The following is a 26,764-nucleotide window of genomic DNA, read 5'->3' as shown; positions in this document are numbered from 1 at the left end:
TTACTGCATGTTTCAGAGACAATAATATTTTGAATTCTCACCATTGACTGAATACCTAGCCTGGGTGATATGCATAAATAGCCTAATGCATGAAGTAATCCTATAAAGGGATTACCAGTCCCAACGACAGAGGAAGAAACAGAGTCTCAAAGAGGTTAAGTCACTTAAGCATCTCAACTCCATGTGAATGACTACAAAGATTTTGCTATTCCTACTATACTGTGCTGCTTCTCAGCCAGATTCAGGGAAGTGCCATAGACTAAAGAGTACTGGCAAACAGATTACCTGAATAATAAATATTTTAGGGACCAATTTATTTATTTGTTTGTTTATTTTTAAAGATTTTATTTACTTATTCATGAGACACACAGAGAGAGGCAGAGACACAGGCAGAAGGAGAAGTGGGCTCCCTGCGGGGAGCTGGATGTGGGACTCGATCCAGGATCTCGGGGTCACGCCCTGAGCCAAAGGCAGCCGCTCAACCTCTGAGTTACCCAGGCGTCCCAAGGGGCCAATTTTAAATGAAGTAAGTGCAGTGCACAAACCAGATGATGATGGTAATGATGATGATGATGGCTGCAAACACTTACTAAGCAATTGCTATATGCAGAGTCGTCTTCTAATCAATGTTCTGCACATCATTAACTGTTTCATCCTTATAACCCTACAAAGCAGGTAGAACTAATATTCACATTTTATCAAACCTATAATATAGGTAAGGGAACTGGGGCACAGGAACATTATTAAGTAAGATGCCTGGTAAGTGACAGAGCCAGACACTCTGGCTTCAGAGACCACATGTTCACTCTCACTTCTAAGAACCACACGTGAGAACTCTGGAAGACAAGAGTTCTAACCTGGGTAGGAATCGAATCCCTACAGTTCCTTCCAACAATAGGACTCTCAGTACCTTGGATAGAGGTCCAAGTAGAACTGTCCCAAAACTTCTCCTGTGGCTTTGTCCTTCACAGTGTAAAGTGTCACACTTTTATGCCACACATGAGCATCTGCCACCTGCTCGAATGAAAGCCCCAACAACTCCTGGTAGATGTTCAGCAAGCCTTCAGTGACCACTTCAATTGGGAAGTATTCCTTGAGGCTCTCTTGATCGATGGAGTACTTGAGTTCTTCTGTCTGAGTCATGTAGTAATGTAGATCCCAGGCATTGATTTTCCCATCATATTCAAAACCTCTCTCTTCACATTCCTTTTTCTTCAAATTCAAAATAAATTCTCGCTCTGCCTCACCCAATGGTTTTAATTTCTGGCTTAAGTCATCTGTGAGGGAAATGGGAAAAGCCAGTGATTTATTGCTTTTGGGAGCAAGCACATTTATACACATACCAGTGTTTTAGCACGGTGTTTTCTCCTTTGTAGTACTTGATACACATAATGGGAGGAAGGAAGAGTGGAAGGAGAGAGCGAGGGAAGGAAAGCAGGCTCTCTTATGACAGCACTGCTGTTCTCTTCAGGGTAATTTATCATGGCTCCTTGGCCCCCCCCCCCCTCTTTTTTTTAGTTTTTCTTTTTTAGCACCAGCCAAATCAAGCCACAACTTCCTCATACCATCAACAAAGCTCAAGTTTATCTCGGAGAACTCTGACTCCAGAATGTTATATAACTCAGGAAACAAAACAATAGTGAAACCATCTCAGGTACATGATTACTCTTCAATGAGATGAGGCTCCTCAAAAAGCCAGGGAAGATAAATCAGATGCAACCTGTGATCACTATTACTAAAAACTGCTCAGGGCAGTTAAAGAACAGCCATGGGTTTTGTTTATCACCAATCCCTTCCTATAAAGAATGTCTATTTGGATATAGCAATTCCACTTTTTAGATGGATACCACAATTTATATACCGTGGTTAATTTTGACTATTTCGCTTTCTCCTTAACTTTATTTATTTATTTTTAATTTTTTTCCCCCTAACTTATTTTAATTTAAAAAGGGCACATTTCCATCTGGGCTATCCTCTTGCTGCCTGTATTCACATACTCTCTTACAGGCCTAATCAGAATTGGATCACTTTGTATCTCCCTTAAGTTTCCTTCTTTCTCTTTACAGGGCTTATCAGACAATTGTCTTCACCTTTACACTCTAGGATTGACTTCCAAACTGCCATGTCCTGTAACAGAGCCAAATACATGTTTATCTTACAAATATTTGTGACAAATTGAGGACAAATACGTAAGAGCCCATGCATTTAGCTGGATACAGTGAGATAATCAAAGAAAAAGAAAGATGGAAATATACAACTGAGTATAAAAAGACCCCACCTAGAAAGGCTGTTACGTGGCTGGTACTCTTTGCAGTGTTCATTTCAAGGACAAAGTCGGCATGTGTGCTATAGCCAAGGAGTTTGGCTACTCTGGCCCGCAGTGGGAGTAGCTGCTGCAGGATTACGGTATTTTCCTAGTAGTAAACAACAACAACAAAAACAAAGATTCATCATTAATTGGATCCAAAGCATTAAAAGAGAGTTATTACATGTATTTTTAGGTTGGCAAAACTGTCAGGTATTTTTAAACCATCTCACCTCTGAATAAATTACTACAGTGTTAACGGACTTTTTTTTTTAAAAGCTATGATTGAGTTTTATTTCTGAAATAACCGACTTTTTAACCCCCAGGAGGTTGCTATGAAGTCTTAATAAAATTTTAGGTATTATAAACTTAAGAGTGGAAAATATTAAGGACTACAGTGATTCCACATTTAATTTCATTGATAAGACTGCAACAAATATTGATACTTAAATTTGTTTTTGGTATTATAAATATATATAAACACTAGTTTGCCACTTTTTTTTTTTTTTTACAGATTTTATTTATTTATTCATGAGAGACACAGAGAGAGAGGCAGAGACACAGGCAGAGGGAGAAGCAGGCTCCCTGTGGGGAGCTGGATGTGGGACTTGATCCTGGATCCCAGGATCATACCCATGATCCCAGGATCATGCCCTGAGCCGGAGGCAGACCTCAACCACTGAGCCACGAAGGAGCCACTAGTTTGCCACTTTAACTTCACACCCACTAGTATGGCTACTATAGAAACAACAGAAATATAATGAAATATATATATTTTATAAAATACATATATTTCTATATTATAAGGAATATAATACAGAAAAATAGTGTTAGTGAGGATGTGAAGAATCTGGAACCTTTGTGTACTGCTGATACGAATGTAAAAAGTATAGCTGCTGTGGAAAATAGTATTGCAATTCCTTAAAAAATTAAACACATAATTACTATATGATCCAGCAGTTCCACGTGTGGGTATGTATCCCAAAGAGTGGAAGCAGGAATTCAAAAAGATATCTACACACCTGTGTTCACTACAACATTATGTGAATAATAGCCAAGTGGTGGAAGCGTGTTCATCAATGGATAAATAAAGGAAATGTGGTTGATACATACAAAGGAATATTATTCAGTCTTAAAAGGGTAAGAAATGCTAGCGCATGGATAAAACGTCAAGACATCACACTAAGTAAAATAAGCCAGCCACAAAATATGTCTCACAAATTGTATGATTCCAACTTACATAAGGTTCCTAGAGGAGTCAAATTCATAGAGCCAGAAAATAGAGCAGTGAATCCCAGGGGTCGGGGAAAAGAAGATTGGGAGTTAGTATTTAATGGGTACAGAGTTTTAGCTGGGAAAGATGACAAAGTCTGAAGACACATAGTGGTGATGGTTGCATAGCAATGTGAACATTCATCTCAAATCATTACACATTTTTTTGTTTTTGTTTTGTATGTATTAAGAATATAAATAATGATATTGCTTTATTTTTTTAATAATAAAAGGAAAAGTAATCTCCTGGAGAAAGTAATAAATGTTGAAGTCAAAGAAAAATTACCCCAATGATTAAATCATATTTAATTGTTTCTAAGGAAGATCACACACTGAGGTCAGTCTATCCAGGTTCTTAATTAGGCTCTACCATTTATTATTTATTTGACCTTTGTTAAGCCCTTTAACCTTTCTAAGCCTCAGGTTTCTCATCTTTAAGATGTGGACAATAGAAGTAGCTGAATCGTAGGGTGATAACGAAGACTCAAGTCAGAATATATGTCAAGTGCACAGAAAAGTGCCTGGTACGTGAGCAAATACTAAATAATTATTTACTCTAATTTTCATTATTTTAAAACTAGAATGGAAATATGGATAAGAGAAATACATAACTCTTCTCAAGTTCTAAAGTATACTAGTTTGAGTTTTCCCATCTTTTTCAGTTTTCCTAGACTTCTCTCTAGACTGCCAATTTTCTCAAAATCCCCCTCCTCCCATTCTTTCTTTTAGTAAAAGAATTTTCTGAGTTTTTGCTGGACACATGATACCTTGACTACCTCCCCTAACCTCTCTTAAAACTAGCTGTGGCCACATGATATGCAACGGAACAAGGGACTAGCAAAGAGGTCATGAGTAAAATTCCTGGGTTATCTCTTTATAGATGCTTGTCTTGTCAGCTGTGAACTGCATGTGACAACAATGACTGTGGAAGCCACAATACCAAGGATGGCAGAGCTATCTCCTCCAACTCTGGATCACTCACCTCTGTACTGTTAGTTGCAAGAGAAATACACCTTTAGAAATTGTGTTAAAACACATATAACATAAAAATGCCATTTTAACCATTTGAAAAAAATTATTTAAGACTTTTATTAGCAGGTGCTTGCCATCTGCTGACTTTGAAAAAAAATCAAGTTGTAAACTTTTATTACAAATTTAAAATTAGGTTCTTAAATTTAAATCTTAACTTGACCAGATACAAAACAACTTAAAGACTTTTAAAGGCGTATTGAGAAAAACCAGGCTAAAAAACCAAACCAAACCCAACCCGTTTATCATTACCAAAAAAGACAGCTTTAGGTAAAAATAATAGAAACCTCAGGCTGCATAGATAATGCAGATTAGAAGTTCTCCTTATCGGCTCAATGGGCAAAAGGCAAGCACTTAAAGTCTTTGGCTCCAGTCTCTTGTTTATTTATTACTGCTGGAAATTCATATTTACAACTTCTTCTTGGGCAGCTAAACCGGATGATAGTAGAGACGGTAAGACCGCATTTACTTAGTGCCCCCAGCCTCACGAGCCTACCAATTCTCAGAGGTAGATTGGCTAGGTTTGTCTCTGGAATCTTGTGGTTTGGGGTTTTCTAGCATCTGTGTGGGTCACTGGAGTTAAGTTGGCAGAGACCTTGAGGCAGCTGTTGATGTTGGGCCTCATCTTAATTTTCCTTCCTTTCCACTTCAGGCTGTCTCTGTCAAGAAGGAACCCTGTGGGATCGTGGTCTGAACCCCCATACACACTGTCTCACTGGTCTGCCTTGCTCTCCTGTCTGCTGGTCAGAGCCCTCCAGTGCTTCTCCCTGTGGGCGAGGGTTGGAAGAGTGGTTGCTGCCCCCAGTCAAGTGGGAACTTGGTCTATGGGAGGTCTGGCACTGTGGGGCTTGCCTTTCAGGAGCACTGTCCCAGTCCTCCTCCTTCCCCATCCTCACTATTCTGGTACTTCTGGGGGAACTGTGGGGAAGGCTCCTGCAATGAAGAGCATCTTTAACAGTTATCACCTGCTGCATATTTATGGCCTTGAGCTGGGGCTCCACCACAGCCTGGCACTTTTGCTGTCTCCCTACCCTTTCCTCCTCCCACACCAGACTCCAGCCTCTCCCTTTCCTACACTAAGCAGGTACTTCCCAGGGTGATTCTTTTTGGCAATCTGGTATACAAACACCTTGGTCTCATTTCTGTTGATAGAACTGCATCAACTTCTTAAAGTGAACCACTTTACGTTCTCCACACCTTCATTGTGATGACCTTGTGGTGCTGCGGAGGTGAGGGCGCGTGGTGACAGTGATGGTGACTGGGCCACTGGGGGTGCAGCTGCTTAGGGCTCTCTGGGGTCCACTCTCCTTCCCACTCTTGCCGGAACTCCCATTTAAGCCATTTTTAAGTGTCTAATTCAGTGGCACTAATTGCACTCAGTTCATACTATTAGGCAACCACTACTATTATCTGTTTCCAAAACTTTTCCAACACCCCAACTGGAAACCTGGTAACCATTAAACAGCAATTCCCCAGTGTCCCCTGCCTCTGCCAACCACTAATCCTTTCTGAAGAGAAATAGCTTTTATCTTATTTGAGTCACTGCACTGTTGGTTGGCTTTTGTATAGCTGCTTACCCTGTACCCTCACACACACAGAGGCTGGTATTAGGAATAGGGTACTGCCATAAGAAAAATGAAAAAATGTACAGAAGTAGAAGGTGGGAACAGAGACACAGCAGGCTAGGAAGCTGGCAATCCTCATTATACCATGGGTAACATTTGTTAAAATGATTTCATATCATAACTTGGAAGGCAGGACAATTATCTACTAAGTCTTAGCCCTAGAGGGACTGTTGGGGACATCTAACATTGGTGCATGTGTGTTGCTATGTGTGGCTTTTGGAAAGATTGCATGAGATGAACTCAAATGAGAACTGTTCAGTTTACAAAGATAGAAGGAAAAGACTTCTATTAACCAAGGTTTTGTCCATGGCTTATAGTCTAGGACCTCAGATGTCTGGGGGAGCCATCGCTCTGTACTCCTAGGATCAAGAGAAAAGACTTACTTAGAGTTACTGAATTACAGAGAGTAGTTTGAGAATACTGTCTTTTTCCTCAAGCCTACTGTTTCAGAAGGCCCCATAGCAGACTCTATTAAAGCAAGATGGACAAGATACAGGAGCCAATATAAAAAAATCTAGAAGACTTAGGAACTACTGACCAAAAGTATTACTTGGGTATAATCATTTTAATCTGAATCTGACTGGAAGCAAACAGACAAGACACTTACTACATTTTTGAGGGAATTATATTACCAAAGGCATCATGAACTTGGCCTACAAAAGCTTGTGGTTATTTGATCCCTAAAGCAATCCTCAGGCTTCAAACCAGCATGAGCAGGAATCTTGACTAGTAGCTGCCCAGGATTTGGTCCTAGAGGGCAACAGACAAGAAAGAATTCCTGGCAGGCAAAATCAGGGATCGCGCGGTACAATTACTAATTACTGCTAGGAAAAAAAAAAAAGTAACTTTAAGGAGCTATCCAAGGACCTTCATTAAAGCAAGGAATCCTCACAATTTCTGCCAGTTTTTGAAAATTGGTATGGGCCTGCCATATGTCTCCCATTCTTTCCTTTTCCAAACAGGAGTTTTTAGTGTGGTTACTGCGTTCCTAATCCATCAGTGGGTGTGTGTGTTGGGGATGAACAGATCAGACAACATGCTCTCTCTTTCATAAGTTGCTAGATCATGAGGAAGCTACAAGTGGGGAGGACTCCAGACAGCCTTGTCTTTGAGCTCGAGGCAGTTAACTGGTTACGATTTGACATATGGTGAGTGGGTTCTAGGTGTGGCAAGAAGGTGCTCACAGTTATCTGGAGGGCCTGAGAGGCAGACTGTGGAAGAACTGGCCAGCTGACTCTCAGAAGGCATTTTTAATTCTTCCTTTTTTCCTTTTGGCAGTGGAATCCCCTCAGCTAAGCACATGGCTGTCAACCAGAGACTACATTTCCCCCCATTCCCCTGTAGCTAGATATGGCAAGATGATGGAATCCGAGTCAATGGGATGTGAATGGAGTTGATGTACATCATTTCAAGGTCTTCTTAAAGGTGCTTTATTTTCCCTCTTCCCTAAAGGCTGGGACATGGTGAGAGCTGGTATGGCCTTGGAAGTCATTTGTTGAGGACAGAGAGGCCTAGACTTCTGACTTGGTAAAAGAATACAACTTTTGTTTATTTAACCCATTCTATTTTAATGAAAACAGCTTATGATGTGGCCACACCAAGGCTGCTACTGAGCAAGGAGAAAGTTAAAAGCTTTAAGAAATTAGGAGGCATAATACACAACTAGGCATATTGGTCTCTGAGCTGATGTCAACATGGGTAAACAAAGGAAACCCATTTCTTAAAATCTTCCACAAAAACAAAAGAAAGACAAAACATTCAGAGTACCTCTTTGCACCTTGTATTAAAAGCCATTTCCATCTTCCTTCTGGTCTCAGGGATACAACATTTCTTCATGACAGGAAAATAGTGTGGATATTTTAAGGTAATTTTATACTTGTCATCATCTGTCTTTTCTAAACCATCAATGAAATCATCAGGAAGTGCACCTGCAAAAAATCATTTTCTCATTCTTTTCTACTCATTATTAGTGTATTTAGCAATTGGCATGGTGCCTTTAAGAAGCTCTAGGAATTCTGTGAAGTAACTGAGATTCAAGTAAAATAATGATAATCCTTATAATATTTTGATGTTACTAGAATGGGGGTGGTGATCAGAGGACGGTGGCTTAGGAGATGGTAATTCAGAATATGAATAGGCTTCAGTGCACTTGTACAGATGGTGTTTTGATGGGGAACAGGCAAAGCTAAGCCACAAAAGATTCAGAACAGATTAAGCACAGACTACTTAAAGTTGCACTGTAGGAGATATTATAAAGCAAAAAATTTCAAGGCACTGAAGGCTGTTAAACACTAGCATAAGTTACCAGGAAATATTGTGAAATCTCCTTTGGATTATCTCTAGAAATAGTATATATTCTTATTAGAATAAAATCTAGGCATGCTTTGGTTGTCTTTTTTGTTGAAGGGGTGATGAGTTCTATAGAAAAATACCTGATCATTTTTTAAAGAATTCTTTCAACTTTGATTTGGCAAATGGTGAGGTAACATTATTTCTCTAAATTATACTATTTAACCAGAAAAAAAAAAAAAAACCCAGAATTTTACCAAGTTCAGCCTTGGAAAATACAAGGAAGGTATCATCCTCATTGAGGTTTTTGTTGAAGTCAATACATAGCTCACTCACTCTTTTCTTCATTGCTTTGATTTCCTAAACAGAAGATACAGATATAGAACATAAACAATAAGACAAAACTTTCATTTTTTTAAAAAAGATTTTGTTCATTCATGAGAGACACACACACACACACAGAGAGGCAGAGACACAGGCAGAGGGAGGAGCAGGCTCCATGCAGGGAGCCCGATGTGGGACTCGATCCCGGGACTCCAGGATCACACCCTGGGCAGAAGGTGCCCTAAACCGCTGAGCCACCCAGGCTGCCCGAAACTTTCATTTTTAATGCCATTGTTCAAACAAGTTTCACTTTTACATGAAGATTGGCTTCTATGTCCAGCCTGCAGGAAGTGTTTTTTTAAAGATGTGTTTCATAAAATAGTTTGTTGAAGTCTTGAAGTCTTCTATGCAGTATCTGTATCTGTATGGGTATCTGATACAGAGTATCAGTATGCAACATGAGTATCTGTATGCAACACCTACAAAAGGCAATCCCAGTGATGTGTTAGAAATTAGTCATAAGAACTAACTTGTAAGAATTAAATAAACTTAGTAGGTATAATCGAAGCAGACTCTGGTACAGAGTACATACAGATAGTAAATAGTTGTTGGGTGAATGAATGAATGTAGTAGCCTGTTAATAATTAACATTTTTCTTTCTTTTTAAAAATTATTATTATTATTTTAAATATTTTATTTATTTATTCATGAGAGACACAGAGGGAGTGAGAAGCAGAGACACAGGCAGAGGGAGAAGCAGGCTCTATGCAGGGAGCCTGATGTGGGACTTGATCCCGGGTCTCCAGGATCACACCCTAGGCTGCAGGAGGCGCTAAACCGCTGCGCCACCGGGGCTGCCCTAAAATTATTTTTTTAAAAACATTTTATCTATTAATTTGAGAAAGAGAGACAGAGCTTGAGTGAGAGAGAGAATGCACAAGCAAGGGGGAGAGTCAGAGGGAGAAGGAGAAGCCGACTCCCCATTGAACAGGGAGCCCGATATGGGGCTTGATCCCACTACCCAGGAACCATGATTTGAGCCGAAGGCAGATGCCCAATTGATTGAGCCACCCAGGCACCCCTAATTAACATATTTCTAATCTATTCCAATTCAGAGTTTTAATGTAGAAATCAACATTTGGTGCTGAAGTAAACAGATAATTAATTTTATGGTTGCTTTGGAAAAAAGGCTGTGTCTTAGTTTTATAGACTTTTGTAAACTAAGGTAATAGGGGCCTTAACATTTGCATAAAAAATATTAGGTGGGAAATCAGAGGAAGCAAAAAAGGAAACCACAAGAAAAACATTAAATGTTTATATTAACCTGTCTTATATTCTAAAGATGCTGGATAATGAAATTTCAGGAACCATAATGGTTCTCAAAGCATGGCCCTGACCCCAACATCACCTGGGAGTTTGTTAGAAATGTATATTCTTAAGACCCAAACCAAACCAACTAAAACACAAACTCTCAGAGGTGGGACTCTGTACTCAGAGCTTTAACAGTTTTGCTGTAAACCATCACTTGGTTTGGATGTCTTTCACACTGGTTTCCTGTTTCTAATGTTTACAAGAATAACCTGATAATTCTGGTGCACACTTAATTTGAGTCTGCTGACTTAACACATACTGTGCAGTATTGGTTTTGGACACTTGGGTTATCACCTCAAGCTCCCTTCCACCTCTCCCCCATTCTACATTAGCCATGTAGTTTGGGTGGGACCTGATCCTATCTGAAATTTCAGGGATGTGACCCTATACCATTCAGGTAATCCCATCCCCACTGTAGTACTGACTGGTTCTGATTAGCAAGGCCTGGCATTCTCCTGACTAAAAGGGGAGTCAGGATTAGGCATATAATCCAATGCAGGCCATTAAGACATGAGAGGAAGTTTGACACTATGTCCTTTTGGATGGTGGATCTTCTAGTTATACAAGCAAATAAATCTTTTCTATTGTTTAAACTGAGTCAATAGGGTTTTATCAATTGTAAATAAACATATTTCAACTAATACAATGTCCCAGACAGAAATGATGAGTGACCCGGAAGACATAAGGTAAATTACGTAAGTCAGATCAGTCACATTTCTCTAACTAGGCTGAGGAAGATACAAGGTATTCAAAGGGCGTTTAGGTGACAGAAAGGTACCTGTATCTCAGTAGTACCTTCAGTTATATCTACTAGGCTGACATCACTTGGTTTGGCTATCTTTCACACTTGTTTCCTGTTCTACTGTTTAGAAGAATGACTTGGAAACAGATCCAGGGTTGTATTTCCTGTCCAAGAAGAATGATTTAATTCTGTAGCTGAGTTTACTTCTGATAATGGAAGACAGGATCAGCATCAGACAAGAAAAAGTTTGAGGAGCACTTTTCAGTAGCTAATGTGTCCTCATATTCGGTTGGCCCTTGAGCAACAGGGATTTGAATGGTCCAGGGCCACTTATATATAGATATTTTTTCAGTAAATAAAGTTCAGTACTATAAATGTATGTTCTCTTCCTTTTGATTTCCTCAATAATAACTTCTTTTCTCTGGCTTACTTTAAGACAATATATAATACATATAACATACAAAATACATGTTAATCAACTATGTTATGGGTAAAGCTTCTGGTCAATAGCAGGCTATTAAGTTTTTGGGGAGTGAGAAGTGTGGATATTTTTGACTGTGCAGGGGAATTTTTATCTCAACCCCCAGGATATTCAAGGGAGAACTATATTAATCCTAGGGTATTCCACTCCAAAGTGCTTGTATTAAAACTCTCTATCATAAAAATTTTATTACCAATGACCATGGGAGTGAGAGTGCAAATCAACTACTAAGACCTGGAAATAGCCATAAGGAAATATAAAATGGAGAACGGAATATAAGCCCAGCACATATGAAACAAATGTAATTTGCATAGGATTAAAAATTCTGATTATCAGTTGTCAGTCACCATGAGGTTGAAAGGAGTTGTAGAATTTAAAACCACTGACTACCAAATACACTGGAAATGGATTTGTATTATGTATTATTTTCCATAATAAAAATGTGTTGTTTTCCAACCTGTTTTCTGTTGTATTTTATTTATTCTTTGTTTTTCAAATAAGAAAAAAGAAACATAAACTCACATTTTGAACTTGTTCTGGAAGATGGAGCCCATTCCTTTTTCCCATTTTAATTGACTTTTCCAAGTATCTCCTGGCTTCAGGTTTTATCTTACTCAGATCAGATGTTTCCTGAAATGAAAGGGTATGACAACCATTTCTGTTACAATAGTGCATGGGTAAATTATAAACTATGAGACCAAAGCAAATTTATTCATCATCTCTTTTGGGCTATGAAGCACACAGGTGATTACGAGGCAGGCTCTTTTGAAGACCTAATTTCTTTTATGCTTTAGTGAGCTTTGCTCATTTAAAAGGGAAAAATTAAATAAATAAAAAAGCTAAACAGAACTGCCTCGCCTCAAATCAGAATCAAAAATGCCTGTACCACTTGAAAGTGTGATAATAGAAACATTTGCATAATCTCATTCTGAGTATTCTCTATGACCATGGTCTTTTTCAAAGAATGTATTCCTTATCACGAATCATCTGGATTTAATTTTCTATCATTTGCTAACCTGGTTCCACTTGAGAGGCAGGAATAGAAATAATGGGCAAATTCTACACAAATGGAGAATGGGACTCTTTTGCCAACATACCAAACAAGGACAGCTGGATTAAAACCCCAGCCAAAGGCTTCCAACACTTCAAAAATGCCTTACTGTCATTTGGCAAGAGAGATCAAGAGACTACAACAAGCAGCATATGAACGAGTATCTGGGAAAATGAGTCAACACTGCACAAAAAGGAGGAAAGCTGGACAGAACATTTGAACCTGTATGCAGGAGCAAAACAACGTCACTCAAAAGAATGGAGAACTCCCCCGGCAAAAGCAAGCTAATAAAAATACCAGATGTTTTCTCAAAACAGGTGGCAGGACAGACATGGCACATCTGGGTGGCTGGTCAGTTCATGGTCCCTGGGAGGAAATAGGGACGCCAGACAGACTCAGCAGGTGTAATGGATTCAGCCTGGGTGAGAGCCAATAAGGGACACGTGTCTCTAGAGCCTTAGAGACCTACCATTGGGTGCACTCTCTCTCCATCAAGACCTGGGCTGCCCACCCTTGAGTTTTATATTTTCCCAAATAAAGACATCTTTGAAGGAACAAAGTTTTAGCTTCAGAACATGCATTTTAGATTGCTGGTGTAAGGCTTTTGCTGCAATCATTCTGCAGCTTTTTTTCATATTTTATTGCAACAGGCAAATAGCTGTATTTTATTTTTAAAAATACTTTATTTATTTATTTGGGAGAGAGAGAGAGAACATATGAGTAAGGGGTAGAAGCAGAGGGAAATCACAGAGAGAAGCAGACTCTCCTCTGAGCAGGGAGATCTACTCAGGGCTCAATCCCAGGACTCTGAGATCCCGACTTGAACCAAAGGCCGATGCTTAACTGACTGAGCTGCCCAGGTGCCCTCAAATAGTTGTATTTTAACTAAAGGTACTACTTGATACAGCAATCCGTATCTCACTTTGCCTACCAATACAAAATCGTAGGTCCTAGGTACTAAAGCACTTTTGTGCATACATTACTCACAGTTTCCTCTGCATTTATTCACAGTGGAGGCAGAGAACAGTTAGACTCCTTTTTCCATTATAACCTTCTTTTATCTCCTTGGAGAACTTCTGCACATGCTGGCATGACTGGAGTTGGAACCCCCCCTAACTGATATTGGCACACACTGGGATCCCAGCAGCATGTGCCTGCAGTGGGAGGAAACCCCTAATGGCCAGGGAGAGAACAGGGCTGTGGGCTGGCTCCCTCAGGGATGCCTAGCCGTTCGAATCACAGAGTTCAGGGGCATGTGATTAACCTGGGTTGATCAAGGCTGGTTTTAACAGCACCAGGAAGTATGTCCTGAGGTGTGGGGCACAGCAACCGGAGTTTCTAGAAGGTATAATACTGGATGCTGTAAGGTTGGGGAGCATCTAGGCGAGAGCTATGTGTAGCAGAGGAAAAAAAGTTCCCCATGAGGAGGGTTTGGGGAGAGCTGGGTAAGTTGTGAGGGGACCAAATAAGCAGAGCCAGAGCAGAAGGCCTTCCCTGCAGGGCAGTGAGCCATGGGGGAAGTCAGGCACACTGCTGGGCAGCAGTGTACCAGGGCCTCGGGTTCCTGGCTTCACCTGGTCACCAGGGCCCTGAGCTTAGAACAGAGGCTCACTGCGAGGCCCACCAGCTGCCGTGAGCAGATTTCTCCCTCTTTGCTATGCTTGGTCAGGAAGGGCTCACATGCTAGGAGTGCCTGGCCCCGCTGTATCTCGGGAGTACAGAGCTGGTCCTTCAGAAAGCCTACAAGCATACTCGGCAGAGTAAACTCAAACTCCTGGTCTTGACTGGGTAAAAACGACCGACTCCCTAAAAAGGTAAGACGGGCATCAACAGGTACAAGGATGTTCTGAGAAAAATCTGCCCCAAATTAGGTCTAATTTTAAAAAAATGACTAATTATCTGTACTGAAATGTTTGACTTACCACAAAAATGACCCTTAACAAAATTCTGACTCAACTGTAACCAGGAATCATCTGCCAGTCAGACTCTGAGGCCTCAGAAATCTCTGGAGGGCTCTCGTAGGAGGAGAGCACTTCTGATATGTGCTTCTAAAGCACATTCCTGAGCTGATCATATGAATATTCTCCCTTATAATCTCCAGGCAAGAGCAGAATCACTGTGTAAGGATTTTCTAGGAGCAAAGCAGCCAATACTTTGGACTGCTCTGTGGTAACTGCATCTTCCTTCCTGAATAAGAATTTAATCCATTTGAATCTGAACCAGGTCTCAGACCTCCTTGGGTGAAGTTTCTCCTCATTAGGGGTGGGGGAAGGCCTAACGTGCCCTTGAGAAATTTTCCAGTTTATATAATCTGACAGTAGAGGCTCGGATTTACTTTAATCTCTGTGGTGAGGAGATTTAGTTTCTTCCTATTCTCCTCCTGTAACAAAGAGGCTTCACATGAAAGTGTGAATGTGGGCACATGTGCACACACACACACTGACACATATGCTCGTATACTCATTTTATAAACAAGAAAACTGAGGTTAAATGATCTTCTTAGTTCACTCAGCTATTGATTAGTAAAAATGCATAGAAATACATTTTATAAATTCTTACTTTGGTACTTTCCCCAATATATTATACCACTAGATTATACCTTGATTTATTATCATTCTTTAGAATTTTATTATAAATCAGTGAACATTTTTCTTAATTTCTCTGCAATCCTCCCCTTCTTTCTTTAAAATATTTTATTTATTTATTCATGAGAGACACACACACAGAGAGAGGCAGAGACACAGGCAGAGGGAGAAGCAGGCTCCATGCTGGAAGCCCAACATGGGACTCGATCGCAGGTCTGCAGGATCAGGCCCTGAACCAAAGGCAGACGCTCAACCACTGAGCCACCCAGGCGTCCCTCCTCCCCACCTTCTATCCCATGACTGTTCTTTTCTTTGCAAGACCTTCCATTTCAGCTTCTAAAATATATAAATAAAAGATAATTCCAGTGGTATTTTTCATATTGTGTATATAAAGAAGAAACCACAATATTGTTAAAAGAACCCTGAAAATTTAAGATGGTACATTTCTTTGAATATCATTTAGAAAAATGAATTCAGGGATTCCTGGGTGGCTCAGCGGTTTGGCACCTGCCTTTGGCCCAAGGTGTGATCCTGGAGTCCTGGGATCGAGTCCCATGTCGGGCTCCCAGCACGGGGTCTGCTTCTCCCTCTGCCTCTCTATGTCTATCATGAATAAATAAATAAAATATTAAAAAAAAAAGAAAAATGAGTTCATAAGCTTGGAATATGCTATAGCAATAGAAGATAACAGAGTACAGATCCCATTGCAAAAGCTAAGACAGAGGCATAACTTAATTAAATGTCTTATATATGCAGTTCCTTTCCTGTTTTTCCTGTTCTTTTCAACGTTATGTTTTCTGTTAGGTTTCTATCTGACCACTGTGAAGAGGACATTCTTAGGTAGCTTGCCTGTGTTTGCGGGGGGCGGGGCGGGGCACAGAAAGGCCTGCTTGCTGACCACTAATTCAAAATACCACAAGAGCCCTTGCTTTGGTGTGAGCCAGAAGCCCAGCGAGGACACTGGGAACGGGGAACCATACCGCATGAAGACACATTTTAATGGGGGCTGGTTCAGTTCCATTCAGCAAACATTCACTGAGCTCCTACTTATGCCGGGTACTGGAGGAAAAAAAGATGAATATCCTTGAGGTGCTTTAAGTAATATGAAGGGACGCCTGGGTGGCTCAGTGGTTCAGCATCTGCCTTTGGCTCAGGGCATGATCCCAGTTCAGGGATTGAGTCCCACATCAGGTTCCCTGTGAGGAGCCTGCTTCTCCCTCCGCTTGTGTCTCTGCCTCTCTGTGTCTTTCACGAATAAATCAATAGAATCTAAAAAAAAAAAAAAAAAGTTATATAAAGGAAAACAAAAATACCAGCAGTTAACATCAGTATCAGGTAGTGAGTGAAAAGAGAGCTCAATACTTGGGAAGCCCAAGAGTGGTATCTGGCTAGTAGGGAAACTAAGGCAAGGTAGTTGATGCTTTGTATTAGGTCTGTAGGCTTTTAAAGCCTCACAAAGCCACAAGCTGCAGTAGTACTGATTATGACCAATAACTAGACTTATGTTTCAAAATCAAGAAGGGATGGTGTAGGTTAAGGGAATTACCATTATCATACTGATTTTTGACTAAAGGTTTTTCCTTCCCTTCCCTTCTTCCTTTTTTTTTTGGGGGGGGGGGCATAGTCTCAAAGCACTGGTTTGTGTATTTTAATTAGGCAGGCCTTCATGGCTGGTAGCGTAAAAGACCATATAATGTTTAAAAGCATCTTTACTTAATACCATGACCCCATTCTTTTACACTTTAACAGTAAAACTTTAAGTCACTAATTGGCTAAGATGAATTGGCCTGACCAAAGCCCAGGGCTCTGAAAAAAATATTAATAATATTACAACAGAGAACTGTATTTCTTGATTCAGCTGGCATAACTGAGACTTTTATTTCACTAAGGAATCCCTCTTTTATGTGTATTAGTTAGCAGTTCACTGGAATAAAATATTGCATGCCTGGATTGTTTTAGCATGGAGACACTGCACATTTTTCTCATCAATACGGCTTGAAAGAGTGTCTAAGACTTCTCTGCTGGCTTCTTAGCTAACAACTAAGAAACCTTTGTCAGGATGGTTGGAAAAACCAACACCTGTGGCCCTGACTGACTGCTGGCTTCCGATACCTGGACAAGCTTTTAGCTAAAGGAATGAGGAAATGGTTGCTTTAATTTCTTATTCTTTTATTTCTTCTGGTAGAATTAAGGCTAAATTTAACATGTTAAATTTGCATGTAATATTTTAAATCTATAAATGAGTGGAATTACAAACATATGTTATAAAAACACATTAAATCCACCCTTTAATTTACAAAATAGAATAGTAACATGGCTGCATTTACCTGTGCAGCAGATAACCATTCTCCTGACTTTTATGCTAAATATTTTCTCCAGTTTTACTGCTTACATATAGATTAATTGGTTTTGTTTCCTTTTGAGCTTGATGAAATGATATCCCACTGTAGTGTTCTGCGACATTTTTCTTTCATTGCTACTAAGATTCAGCCATGGGGCTGCATGCTGCCATACTTTACTTAATTTCCTGCTTATAAAATATTCCAATGTAAAAATACTAAAATTCCTTGATGCATTTTCTTGCTGATAGAAATCTGACTTGTTTCAGCATTTTGTTATTATAGGTAATGTTGCTATGAACAACAAAATTGTTGTCCAATTTCACAAATGCAAAAATATTTCTAGGTAAACAGTAAGGATATGCTGAGTTATGAAGAATGTGAGATCCAACTTCATAATACTAAATTTTTCTCCAAATTAGTTACTACTCTAATTTTTGAATTAACTAACACCCTTACAGGTAGCGCATAAACATTCCCACTGATTCATATTTATAGATACTGAGCATTGTTAAACTTATTTTTGCCAGCCTGATGAGGAAAAATGGTATCTTAATGTGACCTTCATTTGTACTTCCCCAATTATTATTATTATTTTTTAAAGATTTTATTTATTTATTCATGAGACACAGAGAGAGAAAGGCAGAGACATAGGCAGAGGGAGAAGCAGGCTCCCTGCAGGGAGCCTGATATGGGACTCGATCCCGGGACCCCAGGATCATGCCCTGGGCTGAAGGTAGAGGCCCAACCGCTGAGCCACCCAGGAGTCCCTGTATTTCCCCAATTATTAATGAGACTGAATATCTTTTCATGTTTAATTGCCATTTGTGTTTCTCCTAAAATATCTTTTCATGTCATTTGCCCATTTTTCTTTTGGAATGTTGGCCTTTTTTTATTGATTATAGTAGTACTTATATATCCTAGGTACAAATGTTTTTCTAGTTCCATATTTTACAAATTTCTTAATTTAGTATTTACATATTTCAGTATTTGTTAGTATTAGTGTTTTTTCATTTTATTAATAGAAGTTCTTTTTTTTTAAAGATTATTTATTTATTTTAGAGAGAGAGAGAGCACACACACACTAACAGCGGGAAGAAGGGCAGAGGGAGAGGGAGAGAATCCTCAAGCAATTTCCCTGATGAGCAGGGAGCCCAAGTCAGGGCTTGATCTCAGGACCACGAGATCATGACCTGAGCCCAAAAGCAAGAGTTGGATGCTTAACTAACTGAGCCACCCAGGTACCTCCTAAGTTCTTTATTTTAATGTAGTCATGTTTATCAGCCTTACATTTTACAGTTAGCATTTTGGTGTCTTGTTCAACAAATATATCCCTGCTCAGGTGTCATAAAGATTTATTCCTATATAAACTTCTAGAACTTGTTTCTCTGTTTGATTGAGTAGGAGATCCAATTTTTCCTTTTCCTATATAGATAACCCATGTCCTAGCAACAATTACTGAAGTCCTATCTTTTAGATCTGTCACCAAATGTTCCTCACTTTAGTTTGATGAATAATTACCTCTGTGGCTCCTGGGAGGTTACTATTTCTGAGCTTCAGCATATCTATTTATAAAGAGGGATGCTTCACAAGGTTGGTATAAAAGTTAAATTAGGGCAGCCTGAGTGGCTCAGCAGTTTAGCACTGCCTTCAGCCCAGGGCCTGATCCTGGAGACCTGGGATCGAGTCCCACATTGGGCTCCCTGCATGGAGCCTGCTTCTCCCTCTGCCTGTGTCTCTGCCTCTCTCTGTGTCTCTCATGAATAAATAAAATCTTAAAAAAAAAAAAAAAGAAGTTAAATTAGATAACTACAATGTTGTGCCAATGTAAACTACTAACCACAAATTAGGGAGGAGGTAGGAAGACTATGGTATGCTAGTCTCAAGCTCTATTGTAATTTCATCCATCTATAGTCACCACAGGACTTATTTTGGAGCTTTTGAAAAATAATTGTAAATTAGTTGATACTTCTTAGATGGAGATGCACTGTCTCTTGAATTTGGGCAGACTGCAGGGACTCGTCAATCAATACAGTATGGCCAAAGTGATGCTATGTGACCTCCAAAATGGTCATAAAATGCAATGTTGCCTCTGTGTAGTTTGTTGAAACACCCTTGTCAGAGTTCTGAGTTTCCATGAAACAGATCCTACTACCCTGATGCTGCCATGCTATGAGAAAGTCCAAATTAGTCCATGTATAGAGACAACAAGGAGACGCCCTAACATAACATGAAGAGAAAGATGTCTGGTTGGCCTCTACACACTTCAGCTTCAGCCACCACTGCCTTAAATCCATGCAAGACCCCAGCAGAACTATCAAACTGACTTTTTTTTTTTTACGATTTTATTTATTTATTCATGAGAGGTGCAGAGAGAGAGGCAGAGACACAGGCAGAAGGAGAAGCAGGCTCCATGCAGGGAGCCTGATGTGAGACTCGATCCCAGGACCTCAGGGTCACGCCCTGAGCCAAAGACAGACGCTTAACCACTGAACCATGCAGGCATCCCTCCAAATGACTTCTTTATGAATTCCTGATCCACAGAAACTGTGACAGAATACAAAATGATTGCTGCTATATTCAGCCAGTAAGTTCTGAAGTAATAGGTTATATATCAATATATCACTAGAAGCCTTACTGAGCATAGATTTTGCATAAAGAACTGTGAAAAATAATTTCATATTTTTACCATCAATCCTAAGTGAAGAATAAGATGATAGCTAAAATAACATCTTATATCGAATTAAGAATATTATAGATTATTATCTACATTGGTGGTATCTTGAGACCTCAGTATTATTCAGAGCATCCTCATTTTAGTAGATCATGCTGAAATTGCTGACTTCACATAAATTTAAAATCCTATCACCCAGCTTAATGAAGGGGTTATGTATTATACCATGGTTACCCTGTTTTACTTACAACATTACAGAGAAATATAAATAGAATACTTAGATATATCTAAGTTTGTCTTTTTTAAAAATAATTTTTTTTTTTTTTTTTTATAGAGAGAGTGTATGTGCAAGTGCACATAAGTGGGCTGGAAAAGGCAAGGGGAGGAGCAGAGGATAAGGGAAAGAATCTTAAGCAGGCTCCACACCTGACATAGAGCCTAACATGGGCCTGGGTCTCATGACCCTGAGATAATGACCTGAGCCAAGAGTTGGCTGCTTAACCAACTGAGCCACCCAGGTACCCCTAACTTTATCTTTTAGGTATGAATGAGATGAGATTTATCATTTGTTAAACTGTCCAATGCTAGCACAGAACTCATACTGATAGTTTTAGATTTTAAAAAGTACTGCCTAAATACTGGGTAATATATACAATTTCTGAGTCACTATATAGTATACCTGAAACTAATTTAACACTGTAAGTCAACTATACTGGAATTAAAATAAAATAAATACTACCTAAATAAATGCATCTATTTGTCAAGGAATGTGTTTAAAGGGAACTAAATTCACTAAGTAAGCTCCAGTGATTAAAAAACCCACAACAGTTATTTTTTATTATTCCGATCTAGTCCTAACAGACATTGTAAAAGCTTCTAAAAACGGTTGCACAACAATGGACAGGTATGATAATAATTACTCCTTTGGAAAAAAAAGAAAAAAAATGATGGAAGCAACTCTAAAACTACTGTAAATTATTACAATAAAACCTTTGAGGGGAAAAAAAACAAAAAAAAAAAACCTTTGAGGGATGCCTGGGTGGTTCAGCGGTTTAGTGCTGCCTTGGGCTCAGGGTGTGATCCCGGAGACCCTGGAGACTCAGGCTCCCTGCGAGGAGCCTGCCTCTCCCCCTGTCTGTGTCTCTGCCTTTCTCTCTTTCTCATGAATAAATGAATAAATCGTAAAACAAACAAACAAAAAAAAACCTTTGAGTGAACCAGCCCAAACAAATGGACAAATATGATGAATGCACTGGTATCTATCTGGTATATTTTACTAGCATACTATATAGGCAGCAGTTTGTTCCCAAATTTAAAAGTATAACAAAGAAATCTAAAGTGACAAACCTCCTGTATCTTGCTAACATTCATAAAGATCAGAGAAAAACATTAATACAACATATTACATTAGGATTGTGATATCTTTTTAAGGCTTGAAAATCCCAAATGAAAACTTACAAGTCAGAATGGAAACAGAGTTCATCAAAGGAAATTAGAAATTCTGGGAAAAGGTTCTGAAATACATATATATAATATAGAGCTAGAAAGTAAATCAGATATTTTAAGGAAATAAAAAATAGAAGATTGTAAGGGCCATGATTTGAATCACACAGAATTAATAACTGGGGTCAAAAGAAGAAAATAAAACAATGTAGCTAATAAAGAACACTCATAAAATTATAACAATTTATGTTATTTTTATAGGGCTAGAGATGAACAGTTATGAACCACACAGATGAATATAAATCACAGGGGGGAATAGTGCCTGTCTGACATGAGAGAAGAGATAGCATGTACATCTCACATGTCTAAATAAAGTCTTAATTACATATTCTTTAGTATGTCACAAATAAAACATCTGAAACAAAACTGCTGTTTTACTTCAATTCTTGTCATAATTTGCTAAAAAGAACAAAATTTGAGATTTTGCATAAAGACACATGCAAAATTAAACAAAAATGTCTAGGATTATAAAACAATGGTTGTTTTTCAAACAAAATGCTGAGCATCATGAAAATAAAAATTCAAAGCAAAAACATAATGACAATGCTGGGAAACAAATCAACATTGGTGATGAAAAGATCAAAAACCCTCAAGGCAGACCCTAACTTAAAATATTCATTATCCATAATTTCTGTGAGTCCTGAAAAACATAAGGATGATAGACAGGAATGACTGTGGCGGGCAGTATCAACAGTATGCCATCAATATCATGGCCCAAACCACATAATATTTATAGGTAAACAACTCACAATCCCATTTGGTTGTAGCTGACCTGATCTAATATAAACCTTGCAACATTCCAGAAATTCAAAGAGGTTTTTACATCGAACCATTATGTTCAAGATGATCAAAAATCCTTAGATTTATAGCTGTACACTTTTTTATACCTGGTCTTTAGTGTTGAACGTGAACAGCAACTCAACATAAATCTATGGTATAACAATATATAACACTGTGCTATTATTATAACAATATGGTGTAATATAACAATCTATGGTATAACAATATATAACACTGTGCCCATTATTATAATGATTAAAAACAAAATCTAGAAACTTTCAGATACTTTTGATTGTTGGTCAAAGATTTTTACTTTTTTATTATAGATTTTGTTTTCTTTTTAAAGGGATTTATAACATTGGAGTGCCTGGGTGGCTGAGTCAGTTAAGCATCTGACTCTTTTTTTTTTTTTTAAGATTTTATTTATTTATTCATGAGAGACAGAGAGAGAGAGAGAGAGAGAGAGAGGGGTGGAGAAGCAGGCTCCATGCAGGGAGCCCGACATGGGACTCGATCCTGGGATGCCAGGATCACGCCCTGGGCCGAAGGCAGGCGCCAAACTGCTGAGCCACCCAGGGATCCCAGCATCTGACTCTTGATTTCGACTCAGGTCATGAGATCAATCCCCAAGAAGGGCTGTGTGCTCAGCAGGGAGTCTGCTTGAGAGTCTCTCCTTCTTCCTCTGCCCCTTTTGCTTGTATGCACTCTCTCGCTCTAATTAACCAATCAATTCTTAAAGGGATTTATAATATCATTTACCTGTAAATGAACAATTCTCAGAAATATATCTTCTCTCATGCTCATCTCAATATCAAAACGAGAAAGTCTTTTGTCTGCTTCTGTACTTGCTGCCCGCACTTCTTTGTCAGAAGAGACATGCTGAGGAAAGTCTAGCATGGTTCGCTCCACTGGCAATAGAGGAAAAAAAGAAAAACCATAAGGACTCATTGAATCAGGACTAAGAAAAATACCTCCTACCTGGATGAATGATTAACCCAATTTAAGTTTTTCATTTTATACTTTCTGTAAAGGTTCCTGAGGCTATCAAGAGATAGCATCTAGTGGCCCGGGTGGCTCAGCGGTTTAGTGTTGCCTTCAGCCCAGGGCGTGATCCTGGAGACGCGGGATCGAGTCCCACGTCAGGCTCCCTGCATGGAGCCTACTTTTCCCTCTGCCTATGTCTCTGTCTCTCTCTCTCTCTGTCTCATGAATAAATAAATAAAATCTTAAAAAAAAAAAAAAAAGAAATAGCATCTAATGCAGGACTTGGCTGTGGCAGTGTGTTACTAGGAACAATCAGGGTAGACACTGCAATCAGAGTATGTGTAGGGTGTAATTTATTACCTGGGAATGCAGAAGGATAAAGACATAGTTCTCCTAGTGACACATTTTATTTTATTACTATTATCTTGTATTTTTTGTGATGTATTTCATTGTCTGGGATGTGGGAGTATGGAACAATATGTGAAAAAATAACCATACAGGACAGAGCAACTAAATTGTCAAATGAATGGGAGAGTAACTCAAAGACAGCACTACTAAGGACTGGAGCCCTATGTGATGCCTTATGGGTAAGGCTGGACCCTAGGATGGCAGGGCAAGAGGAAGATCTCAGGAGAGGACTAGAGAAGTAGAGACGACAAGCGTGGGACTGGCAGAGACAGGATGTTTTGGAAAAAAGAAGACCAACTTAGTGAGAGGGGGTTTGTTTAGAATAGGAGTTCTTAACCTTTACTAAAGATTCCTTAGAGAATCTAATAAAAAACTCTCTCCCAAATACACACATTCATACAAGCATAAAAAGTTCCATACAATTTCAGAAGATTCCCAGAAATCTCAGCAGACACATCAAGTAAGAGGCTCAATACTGGGGTTACTTCTGTTACATAATGGTAATAATGCAGTCTGCTCTAATTTTCACATATTAAAATGATTTCTTGGGTTTTTTTATACATTTGTATTTTGACTGTAATTGGGCAAAAGTCTGATTAACCCATACAACAGGAAAAAAAATGAGTATGACTTATAGGGATGGTTATAGCTATGCTGTGACAATGAATCCATTTTTATTATTTTTAGTACTTTGAAGGAATTATAAATAGGTAAAACTTCCTCTTGTGAATACGGTAGAGAGTAGAGCTATCCTTTACATACCAAGAAATTGTCCAGTTAAACAAGCTACCTCACTTTAATCAGTCCTCTTAAAACATAGCTACAAATAAAGCTGTTTAAAAATTGCCTCAAATATCAGAATGAGTTCATAATGTGTGGTTTAAAAAATCAAATTGAATAATTATTCTTTAAGGATTTAAGGAATACTTATTTTTTAAAATATATAGTTTTATGTCCCTTGATTAAAGAAAGAATGGAACAGAATTAAAATTTCATACATAGCACTTCTTTGAATAATAAACTACATAGTTATAGATTCTGTTTACTTTTTAAAAATTAGCTCAAGAAGATATTAGGAAAAATCAAAATTGCAGAACAAGAACGAAATGAGCAGAACAAAATGCAGGAGCCTGAAACTGGAAACATATTCTTAAACAAACAATAATACTAAAAACCATTTCCTTCCTTTGCCACAAAGACCTGAACCAGACTTATGTTCTCACTGCCAAACTATAAACAGTACATGACACTAGACAAATGAGGTTTTAACAGCTATTGCAGGAGGCAGATTAAACTCTAAGAATATATACCGATAAGAGGAAATTTGTTTTTAAAAATCTATTCCTGAACTCAAAAATTTCTATGATTAACTCACAAAACTAAACTTATGGGATAGCAAGAATATTAGAAAACTAAAAGCATATCTAAAAGATGTATTATTGGGGAAGAAGCAGAATTTAAGATAATTAAAAAAAAGATTTTGTGCTTTCCCCACTGATTTTTATATTTGTTGAATGCAGAAGTCACTAGGCTGCCACACTATCTTGGCCAAATGTGACTGCAGAAGAAATGAGTCTCTGAACCAAGGATAAACCACATACGGGGAGGGAGATACGTATGAAATTGTGTTCTGGGAAAACGCCAAGTGGGAACCAACTCCATCCTTTGACTATGACTAATGAGACCAATGAGGTCTTTTTTTATTCAGGAGTTTAAACTCAAGACTGTTAGCCAGATTTAATGGCCATTAATCAGAGTGAAGCCATTGGTGGTAAGAGGCAGAAACTGAAACAGAATAGGGGAGGTAAGAGAATCCCTATTATGGTGGGAGACAGGTAGGGAACTCTCGGTGTTGAGGGGTTGGTGGGGATAAAGAAATGAGTAGGTCACTAGAGCTGTGCAGGATTGTGGACAACCTTCCAAATTCCGGAACACATACAGATGTTTCTGATATCCAGTTCTACAGATAACCTATGCTCTTACAAGGCCTGGATACACAGCCGAGGTCGTTTAGCCATAATTATACTCCAGAGTACACCTAACTCTTAGAGGCAACTGATGTGAATCTTCACTCCTTTATTTCAAAGGACTTGTATGATAAAAATAATATATTTTTAGTGTAGGAAATATAGAAAATAGAGAAAAGCAGAAATAGTGAATTTTTAAAAATCAACTGTAAACTCAATACTCAAAAAATAAGCTATTATTAAAATTTGTGTGTTTTCTTCTCTGTGCTTTTTTTAAAAAAAGTAACTAAATACTGTGCTTCTAGCATGATTTTAATGGCTCCACAGTGTTGCAGGGGCTGAGTGTATCGTTATTTAGCCTATTTGTTGCCACCCAGGGGTTGTTTCCAAGCTTTTGAGAGGACAGAGTACCTATTTAAACATAAATTTACACAAAATTTCTTCTGTGTCTGAATATTTCCTTAGATTAAATGCCTGGATGTGGAATTAACAGGGCTAGGATATGAACTTCTTAAGCGTTTTGATATGTCAAAATATTCCCCAGGAAGCAGTTGTAATAGGAGTATACATTCTGTAGCATCATTGCCAACACAATAAAAACAATTTTAATCTTATTTAATTGAATTCTAAGCAATTTATTAATCATTATGGAAAAATCAATGTCTTGTAAAATTGGAAAATGGACTGCCAAAACAGAATGCATAAAATGGTTGATGATGCCTACAAAATGCATCCTACTCACCTATGTACTTCACCTCTACATCTGCCAAGGCCTGCAAACAGTTCTCATAAGTTACTTCCTCAATGTCAAGCATTCCAATAGCATCGTACACCTGTTTGGTTTGCACAATGAGCTCCTCAGTTCTTGTTTTAATTTGCTCTGGTGAAAGATCCCATCTTAAAACATTTCTGCCAGCCACAGTATAGGAAGACATGGCTTGAAGAGGAGACCTCACTTCTCTTCCTAAAGTCATCATGAATAAAATCTTGGAACCACCAACTCTGAAAAGAATCAGAAAAATAAAAATCACGCAT

General features: G+C 38.7%; 2 protein-coding genes across 6 annotated transcripts in view; both read right to left on the bottom strand.

Annotated features, from left to right (window-relative positions):
* The window catches only part of NLN (neurolysin), a 104,437-nt gene that overhangs the window by 40,495 nt on the left and 37,178 nt on the right, over positions 1-26,764 (bottom strand). For 4 of the 5 annotated variants that reach the window (XM_026019526.2, XM_072750048.1, XM_072750049.1 and 1 more), the window contains 7 exons: positions 26,472-26,731; positions 23,130-23,278; positions 11,961-12,068; positions 8,778-8,880; positions 7,999-8,159; positions 2,279-2,414; positions 911-1,277 (listed from right to left, as the gene is read on the bottom strand). In XM_026019526.2, coding sequence (XP_025875311.1) covers positions 911-1,277; positions 2,279-2,414; positions 7,999-8,159; positions 8,778-8,880; positions 11,961-12,068; positions 23,130-23,278; positions 26,472-26,731 — 1,284 coding nt within the window. The remainder of the gene's footprint in view (positions 1-910; positions 1,278-2,278; positions 2,415-7,998; positions 8,160-8,777; positions 8,881-11,960; positions 12,069-23,129; positions 23,279-26,471; positions 26,732-26,764) is intronic. The other variant, XM_072750051.1, reaches the window with a different exon arrangement.
* The window catches only part of ERBIN (erbb2 interacting protein), a 220,639-nt gene that overhangs the window by 156,771 nt on the left and 37,104 nt on the right, over positions 1-26,764 (bottom strand). The window lies entirely within an intron of this gene.

The sequence above is a fragment of the Vulpes vulpes genome, chromosome 2 (assembly GCF_048418805.1).
Source record: "Vulpes vulpes isolate BD-2025 chromosome 2, VulVul3, whole genome shotgun sequence".
NCBI classification, from domain to species: Eukaryota; Metazoa; Chordata; class Mammalia; order Carnivora; family Canidae; genus Vulpes; species Vulpes vulpes.
The sequence above is the reverse complement of the archived record's forward strand: the minus strand, read 5'-3'. Positions and strand labels throughout refer to the sequence as shown.